Here is a 10,138-nt window from a genome sequence, read left to right as displayed (position 1 = left end):
AATTATAATTTATTCTCAGATCACATGTATTTTTTCTTAAACCTGATATTTAACAGCTTTTTGTGCTTCCTTCTTTAAATACGCCATATGCTTTTATGTTGTTACGAATGTCTTTTTTCAAGAAGGTTACTTCAATACCTCAGGACTAGAAGAATCTAATAACTTATTAACCAGGTTTTTTCTTTAAAATTAAAAATCCCTCTATTAGAGGTTCTTTAGAACAAAATACAAATAATGTTTTTTTTACATCACATATCCTTTTTTTGCTTACAAAACAATCTTTATCACAATGTTCTTCTTTATGAACTGACACTTAAGATAGCTGTTGCATTGTTTAACATCTGTATTTTGCTCATACAAATAAAAAACTGAATACAAACTTAACATGATAAAATGATGGATACCCACTTTGAATGAATATTTTTTCATACATGTTGTTCCAGAGAATAACTCTACTATTTTTCTGCTTACAGTGTCATGCTGCCATACTTAATGACCTTGAGAAATTATTGTATGTCATATTTGAAATGTATTATAAACAAAAAGCACTTTTGCTCTCCTTCATAATAACATCTACTAAATTGTAAAACACAGTGTGTTATGCTTGTCCAGCAGTTGCATTTTCAGGTGGGTCATTCTCTACCGGAAACAAAACACTTCGTTAACAAGCAACAATTGTATCGTTCTGTTTGTAGGACTCAGTCCACCTGCAGTAAAAAAAAAAAGAATGATTCCACCGTAATGTACAACCTCTTTCATCGTCACCACCGAACAGCTTGACTCTTGGCACATATTAATTAAATAAAAATTTATTTCACTTCTAAAAGGCACTGCGTGACTTCCAAGTGCTAAGTTTTGTATTTCGTTTTCACTTCGAAGGAGCTATGTCGCAGGAATGCTACCATTTTTTTGCAGTTTTGCTTTCCACCTCGTAACAGTTTCCTATCACATTGTATGAGAGTACTTCGTTACTCCTTCTGAGAATGTCCTTTGCAAAGGGGAGGGGGAGGGGAGCAAAATCACATATTAAGATTCCCGCACATTCAGTGAACCGCACAAAAAACTGTCGTCCGCTTAAAACTTGCATTCACACATCACTTTCACAAACGTCACTTCGGTCGCCGAAAATATCTAAGGACAACGTAACCTAAAACACGAAACACCAACAGGAACACGAGTAGTATGAGTGTATTTGCCCACAATGGTAAACTGGCTCCTTGGGCCTCCAGAATATCAGAAACTGGAATGTGAGAAGATGATTTGCACGCTGAAAATTTTGATGTCGCTGAACACCTGTAAGGAAAGAAACATTTTGCATTAGTTGTTGATGATCTCAGGAAACTACACTCTGTCCAGGGAATCTGCGAAGCAAGTGAATGAAAACAATACACCTGCGCAAGTAGGCTTCGAGGGGACTCGGCCAATGCGCATTGAGGAGAAAATGCAGCTGCAGCTACCAAACATGTGCTTGCTTCACCCACTTGCTTTCTCCCCTTCTCTACCGTCATGTTCAGACTTGCTCCACAGATTCCAGAGACAGACTGTATGTAATTAAAGCACATAAATTCTAGCAACAAGAGAATATGCTAGTGCAATTTCTTCTTTTCCAGCACAAGTTTTCCATAAATTCTAGGCCAAACAAATCATTTTTTTTTCTTTAGCATAGTTCTTACAAATATAAAGTCTTATTTTTGCAGATCCCAGGTAATGAAACTAAATTTTACCCCACTTCTCATTCTGTACTTCCTCTTCAAGTTCAAGTGACTGGATCTACAGTTTAAAGTAGGATGTGAATCACTATCTGTCTCCAATGTGTATCAAAACCCAGGACCCCTTGATGCACGGCGACGATGTAACCACTACATACGACTACCCACATATAACCACATCATGCAATAAACTACCCTGAGATGGAAGATCTGAAACACTGACGTGTATATACAGGGTTAGTCAAAAGTATCGGGACAGGCCAGTAATAACGAGACCCGTGGAAGGAGGAAAATCACATGTTGCAAGTGGGTATTGGTGCGGAAACTGCATCGAATGGGGGTGTGGATATCATGGCAGTCTCTAGCATTCCGCCATATTGGATATCACACAATATTTTCAAATGGAAAGGGGTATTATGACACATCAATTTAGGCTAGAATCGTCCCACCAATGACAATCCAAACTCATTTTGGACCTATCGCCATTCGTGGAAGAGATAGTGTATGCTACTTTTGACTGCAAAAAAATGAGATTTGTCTGAAAGAGACGCGTGGACGGAGGACAATCACATATTGCAAGTGGATATTGGTGCAGAAACTGCAATGAATGGTGGTGTGGCCATCATGACAGCCATCTTGGATTCCGCCATATTGGATATCAAACAATATTTTCAAATGGAAAGGGGTATGTATGACACATCAATTTAGGCTAGAATCGTCCCACAAATGGCAATCCAAACTCATTTTGGACCTATCGCCATTCGTGGAAGAGATATGGTGTACTACGTTAGACTGCAAAAAATGAGATTTGTCTGAAAGAATTGTTTACTGTATTCTTGGGTAACTGTACACTGCAAATTACAGAGAGCATGAACAAGAAAACATGACATTGACTTACACAATGCCTCAAAGCAAGTGCTCACACTGCTTCCCACCGACTTCTGACAATACTATGTCAACCGATCGTAAAAACTGCAAGGTGCACATTGTATCATATCCCGAGAAGTCCCCTTGTTTCGTCCACACGATTCGGTAGATCATTGAGGGAGAGTGGTTTGGTGCGATACACTTTGTCCTTTATGTTCCCCCATAAAGTAATCCAGGGGTGATATATCGGGAGATGGGTTTTCCTCAGTTCCCCCAGGCAAATGCCGGGATGGTACCTTACTTCGAGGCTGTGACTTCTACATTTCTTCGTTTCTTCCTTTCCTGCCTCTAGTCCTTTCCCCGGGTTGCTTTGATAGTTTGTTGAAAACAACATAATATCGCAAATTACCAAATTAAATAATGCCAGTCTAAACAATCCTTCCTTACAACAGAGTAACATACTCTTTTGTAGCTAACAATCCTATTTGACAAATTGAGAGCATCATTACTTTCCCTTCCACGGACAGCAATAACAGTATTCGTCTGAATGGACTCTACCTGTACACATCCCTTGTAGATTGTAGTCAACTTCCTCGAAGGTCAGTTGCATTTGTTATCATCTTTGCGAACGTTCTGCATGCCGCTCATGTTGGTGTGTGTTGAGCCAAAGGAAGGAGATTTGTGTCCATGTCAGTGGTCAAAATGGAGCTCAGTGAACGAGACGTATTACGTTATTTATGATGCATGGCCATGGAGATTGCAAGCGATCGTATACCGAGGTGCGAAAGTTATTTAATGCTACATCCCCTGAACGTAACCCAATTTCGAAGTCAACCGTCGAAAGAACCATTCGACGTTTTGCAGCAAGTGGAAGTGTCAAAGACCGTGTGCGATCAGGAAGGCCGAAATTGTGTAGCAACGAGGCAGTTTCTTTGGATGTGTTACAATCTTCTGTGGAAAATCCGCATACATGGACAACCAGCGTTGCCAACATGCTGGACATTTCCCAGAGTTCAGTGCAACGAATTTAAGTGCGCAGTAAGTTTAAACCCTACAAAGTGAGTTTAGGCACGAACGGACGAAAGATGACTTTGATCGCTGTATTAAATTTTGTGAAGAAATTATGCGAAATATCGATAACGATAGTGTTCACCTCAATGACATTGCATTCTCTGATGAAGTGACATTTATATTAAACGGACATGTGAACCGACATTACTGCCACTATTGGAGCGATGAAAACCCGCATTGGATGATGGTACATCATACCCAGTATCCACAGAAACTGAATGTTTGGGTGGGAATGATGAGAGGCATCATTCTTGGCCCTTTCTTCATTGACGGCAATCTGACAGGTGAGAAGTATTTGACAATGCTTCGTGAGCAGTTTGTCCCTGCCATCCAAGTATCGACACGGGACTTTAATCGTGTTTAGTTCCAACAGGACGGAGCGGCGCCACACTATGGATGGGGTGTTCGACAATACTTACATGAAACCTTTCCACAACGATGAATTGGAAGACGACGTATGATCGAATGGCCTGCAAGTTCTCCCGATCTATCACCCCTGGATTACTTCCTATGGGACACATGAAGAACAAACCACACTCCCTGAATGATCTACAGAATCGCATTGTGGACGAAACAACAGGACTTCTAGAGATATGCTATAATGTACACCTTGCAGTTTTTACGATCGGTTGACATAGTATTGTCAGAAGTCGATGGGAAGCAGTGTGAGCACTTGCTTTGAGGCATTGTGTAAGTCAATGTCATGTTTTCTTGTTCATGCTCTCTGTAATTTGCAGTGTACAGTTACCCACAAGAATACAGTAAACAATTCTTTCAGACAAATCTCATTTTTTGCAGTCTAACGTAGTACACCATATCTCTTCCACGAATGGCGATAGGTCCAAAATGAGTTTGGATTGCCATTTGTGGGACGATTCTAGCCTAAATTGATGTGTCATACATACCCCTTTCCATTTGAAAATATTTTTTGATATCCAATATCATGATGGCCACACCACCATTCATTGCAGTTTCCGCACCAATACTCACTTGCAATATGTTATTGTCCTCCGTCCACGCGTCTCTTTCAGACAAATCTCATTTTTTTTGCAGTCAAAAGTAGCATACTCTATCTCTTCCACGAATAGCGATAGGTCCAAAATGAGTTTGAATTGTCGTTTGTGGGACGATTCTAGCCTAAATTGATGTGTCATACATACCCCTTTCCATTTGAAAATATTTTGTGATATCCAATAATGGCAGAATCCAAGATGGCTGCCATGATATCCACACCCCCATTCAATGCAGTTTCCGCACCAATACCCACTTGCAACATGTGATTTTCCTCCGTTCACGGATCTCGTTATTACTGGCCTGTCCCGATACTTTTGACTAACCCTGTATAGTAAATCAAGTGTAGTGGTTGAAAGTCCGAGCAATTCATCCACAAAGGAAAGTAATTACACCAAATTAATTTCTAAATTTTTAATCATGAGAAGTAATTTTGATATAATGAAATTGTAATATGGTACATAGCATTGAAAACTACATGACAATGTAATGCTAATATGAACAAATTTGTGCATGAGAAAATAACCTCCTGTAATCAGATTTAAAAACTGACTTTTTTTTAAAAAAAAATCGTTTGAGTGCTTGTTCTGCAAATGTATCCCCACTACTCAAAGACAATCTAGAAAACTATACGAAATACCACATTTTATGTAAAAATATGTATTCTTGATGGACACGAAACAAAACATGCATCATTTTACGATGTGCATCCTGAAAATAAGTTCCAAAAGTGCCCCAAGATGGTACGAGTGGTCAGAGCGGGACGCGCTTGCGCAGGAGTGGAGGAGGAACAGGTAGCCATAACCTGGCACAAGCACAGTTGTGTGGAGTCAGTGGTGAGAGAACTGTGGTACAGTAAACATGGTTGCATGCATACAGTCTCCCGCCGAGTGCGAGGTACGCGCGATTACAATGTCCGAACTCTCATGTCAGTTTCCGCATATCTGTCGTTCCCTGCTGCATGAGACTGTCACCCAGTGTTTGCAGTTTCTCACGTTGTGTGCATGATGGGTTTGTTGTGGACATTGGTGCGGCCTGCTGTGCATTTTCTACACATCTTTGGACAATTCCTTCAGTAATGTAATTCTGTCCATACACTTCACACAACTGCTGGGGGATCTCTGACACCAACAGCTTCTTAGCATGGAGAAACCTGATTACCGTGCGTACCTCGCACTCGGTGGGAGACTATATGCACCCAGCCATGTTTCCCGTACCACAGTTCTCTCACCACTGACTCTACACAACTGCGCTTGCGTCAGGTTATGGCTGCGTGTTCCTCCTCCACTCCTGCGCAAGCATGTCCCGCTCTGACCATTCGTGCCATCTTGGGACACTTTTGGAACTTACTTTCTGGATGCACCTCGTAAAACAAATATGTACTTACACTATTGGGGATCCTTCGCTGAATTCCACAATCTGCATATTTTGGTATGCATAGTGAACCATACTCAGGTACTGCATCCACTGTAACCAGGAGGGAATATTTGTTGCTAGGTAACCACCAAACAACTGGGTGGCTAATGTGTAGAGGGCGCTAATTGTTATAGCAACCTCCAGATCCATGCATGAGGCTCCCACAAAGAACCCAACACTCTGAAATAAAACACATAATAGTCAAGAGTCGTAAAACATGCTTGAAAAAATACTATACTATTTATTCCAAATGCTACAATTAAAACTCTTTGAGAATGAAGTTTGTAATATATCACTGAATGTACATGTCCTTCTCTTGAATAGGATCTTTGAAGAAAAATAATATTTTTCATATTATAAATATATCTACAGACAATACCTGTACTACATGGTTCACAAATGTACTCTGCGAGTGTGAGTATGATTACCTTGAATAATAATTTGAATGAATAGCGGAAAATACACTAAATATTTATCTTCTATCACCCACAGTGATTACAAACGTAAATATGTGTATATACACGATGATTATATAAAACGTTAATAATAAATAAACATAAAACAAACAGTAGCCAACATCCACCCAATGTCAGCTTTGTGAAAGTGGCCCCTGACTTTCTAAGATTAATATATTTTCCTTATGTAGTGTTTTTAATTTGAATTATACACCATGGAAACTTTTTCCCCTCCCTAGCAAATTGTGAAAAAAAACTTTGATAATGTTATGCCTTAAGGCTTGGCAGGGCAGCTGCTTCAAATTTTCTCCTAGTTTTTAAAAACCACTATGATACAAGGTGTGGCAATAACATTTCCGGACTCATGCTGTAACTGTTTTATTGAAAAAAATAAGAAAATCTAATTATTGTACCCTTCAATGTAGCCCCCTCCCCGATTCCTACTCCGCTCCACGAGGATCTCCCATTGTTAGAAGCAGTTTTGCAGGTCATTTTCTGATATGCTGTTTAAGAGTTCACAGGGTCCACAGACTCGAACCGGATTCCTTTTAGTGCAGACTTGACTTTTGGGAAGAGAAAAAGTCACACGTGGCTAGGTCTGGCGAGTACGGTCACTGGAATGTTGTGTATTACCAAAAACTTCTTCACAGATAGCGAGTTGTGAATTGGCACGTTGTCCTGATGAAGAATGGATGAGCCATTCTTCCACATGTCTGTTCTCCTTCTTACCCGTTCACGAAGGATCCCCAAAACATTCTTATGACCCAACTGATTGACAGTCTGACCTTCAGGCACACAATCAACGATCAATTTTAGCGACCTTCTCAATACTGACTTGAGTTTCCGAAGAGCAAGGGCGGCCTGATCGTGGAGCATCCCCGACGCCTTCTCTAACCTCTTTAAACTTCTACAACTACTTGAAAACTCGTGTGCAAAGTAAACACTGATCCCCACAAATTTCGTTCAACTAATTGTAAGTTTCCGTGGCGGATTTCCCAAGTTTTGTGACATTAACACATTGTTCCACTTTCAAACTTAATATGCCCGAACCTGTGGCCGAGTGGTTAGCACATCGCGCTGCGATGCCAAGGGTCCCGGGTTCGAATCCCGGTCGGGCTTGGTTGTTTGTGAATGTCCATTCATCAATTTCATCATTTCATCACTCATCCCCATCTTCGCAAATTAGCCAAGAGGCACAAAATGCGAAGTAAAATAAACTAAATCAATCAATCATCAATCAAACTTAATATGATTCCAACGTAGCTCAGATGCACAGTCCGCTTCTAACAAATGCTACAGCCAGACTGTTCCACGCATGTGCATAAAATTTGTGCGCAGGCAGAGGATAGTCCACTGGTTAGTATCCTACCCAGCTGTTTGTTATTGACGTGACCTGAAATTAATAAGAAAATCAATCCGGAAACTTTATTGCCACACCTCGTATTTCAAAATCTGAAAATTTACATCTGCTTAGAATTCCTTGTGGAACAATCACATGAATCTATGCGTGGTTTGCTTTCGCTGTTGCCTAGATAATCTCCATAGTTTCATAGCTACGCCTGTTCCAGATTTTGGAATATAGTAGCGGTTTGCCAAAAAGAGAGGAAAATTCGATAAAACGACTGCCATTGGCCAAAGGTGCAGATGAGCCTTAAACAAAGCTTGAAGAAGTATTTAAAAAACTTAACATTAAAAAAAAAGCCATATACTTACTTGTGCGACGACTGTATTGAGCAGCAGGAACCCCAGTAGTGTCAGAAACACAACAGGACTGTGAAAGCCAAGCATGGGATATGAGATCACAAGATATACTGAAGGAAGAGTTATTGTTAACGGGAGTTCTCCGACCATCTTCGCCAAGTAGTATGCCGACAACCTGTATGCACCAGATAGTCTCTCTTTATTTATCACCTCTCGTTCAGATGGAACTGCAAGAAAAAAGAGTTTTCCTTCAAAATTCTGCATTTTCTGCATTACCAAATATCTAATAAAAATACATTCTGATCAACTGTTTATTTCTTTACTGAACACTGGTTAATGATATATAGGAAATACACACACACATACATTTATATACATGTGTTCAAATTCTAGTCAAAGAGGGACCTCCCTGATGGTAGTATCCTCGCCTTGTAGTCAAGAGGTCCCGGGTGGAGGCACATAGTGGTTCGGATCCCACTTTAAAGTAGGTACAGTCCCAATTAGTCTTATTGTGCATAAAGACCAACTCAATCAATCAATCAATCTAGTCAAAGGGCACAATTTCAAGATCCAGCAACTAGCATGACTTGACTTGACTTGACTTTTAATTATTTCTTTTCACCACTGAAGCAGCCTAAAAGTTACACAACTATTCCTCTTGTCATTTATGCTTGTTACAAGAATTTAAACACACTGTTTGGTGTAATGTTTTGGGAGAACACACGCTCCCTTCATCAGACATTTATTTTCAGTTTGAAGAATGTTACAGTTATAACAATGGAATAAACTTGTGAGAAAGGTAGAGAGTTATATTGCCATTTTAAATTTAATTTCTTCTAGTGTTCACGAACAAAACACAATACTGCTGTGCTGATTAGATATGACTCATAAATGAGTCACATTATTCATCAAAATATGCTGAATTGTTAAGTGCATAGTAACTTCTCTGAAATATTTTTAATTTAATACTCACAAGAACTCAGTGCGCCAAAGAGTGAGAAGAGCATCCAGTAAGTTGTAGAGAAGAACATCCATCCTTGTATATCGTGTAGTGATTCCTCCTTCCGTTCCAGTTGGAACCACAGCAGTCCAGCCAGTATGCCGAGGCCTATTGTTTGCACCCAGTTCAGTTTTGACAACATTCTAGGTCGAGCTTCCTGGAAATTTCGCTGAGATAATACCTGCAATGGCATATAAATGAAGAAAATAAGTGAAAACAGTCCCTTTGTATATATATTTTTGTTATTTAGCATCACTTCTTTGGTTAATTGCGATCATTAGATGAAATTGATGAAGGGAGACACTTCTGTGCTCAGCCAATGAGCCAGGGAAAACAGGATGGATGTTCTTTGGAAGAGTCCCTTCATGATATCATCACTCATCCTCATCTTCGTAATTAGCCAAAAGTGTTAGAAAAGAGACGTAAATTTAATAAATAAATCAATCAATCTTACTTGAAGATCCAAAAACATGGGAAAAAGAAATTCAACTCAAATTAACTTCTGTTTTTTCCCCTCTTTTTAAAATTTATTTACTGCGCCTACACAAAGATTCAAGAAGCTGCTTCAATGCTAATACCAAACCAAATCAAGCAATTGTAGTCTCTATGCTTGTTAAAAATTAGTTCATTACCTTGAACTGGGTCCAGAAAGACGTAGGCCACTGCCAACTTCCGTCATCTTCTGTACCACTAACAGTAGACGATGCATGACTTTGAGTGTCATCAGACCAGGACGATCTCCCACTGTCATCCTCATCTTTTGCTGTTTACAGAAAAAAACAAGTCAAATTTGATTACACATTAATTAATTTTGCTTTTCAGCTAATACATACAGTAGCATATAGAGTAAACACCAGTATTTTTTAAGTTGTGAATATTATTAATATTATAAATGTCAGTAAGCCTAA

General features: G+C 39.6%; 1 protein-coding gene across 6 annotated transcripts in view; it reads right to left on the bottom strand.

The window, feature by feature from the left end:
* Positions 1-688: 688 nt before the first annotated feature.
* The window catches only part of E23 (ABC transporter G family member E23), a 354,223-nt gene continuing 344,773 nt past the window's right edge, over positions 689-10,138 (bottom strand). For all 6 annotated transcript variants that reach the window (XM_083132230.1, XM_083132235.1, XM_083132233.1 and 3 more), the window contains 5 exons: positions 9,863-9,993; positions 9,204-9,411; positions 8,243-8,457; positions 6,046-6,254; positions 689-1,293 (listed from right to left, as the gene is read on the bottom strand). In XM_083132230.1, the coding sequence (XP_082988356.1) occupies positions 1,110-1,293; positions 6,046-6,254; positions 8,243-8,457; positions 9,204-9,411; positions 9,863-9,993 (947 nt within the window). In that variant the 3' untranslated portion in view covers positions 689-1,109. The remainder of the gene's footprint in view (positions 1,294-6,045; positions 6,255-8,242; positions 8,458-9,203; positions 9,412-9,862; positions 9,994-10,138) is intronic.

Source organism: Lepisma saccharinum, chromosome 12 (assembly GCF_977018435.1).
Source record: "Lepisma saccharinum chromosome 12, izLepSacc3.1, whole genome shotgun sequence".
In the NCBI taxonomy this organism is placed as follows: domain Eukaryota; kingdom Metazoa; phylum Arthropoda; class Insecta; order Zygentoma; family Lepismatidae; genus Lepisma; species Lepisma saccharinum.
Note: the sequence above shows the minus strand (reverse complement) of the source record. Positions and strands in the feature narration are given on the sequence as shown.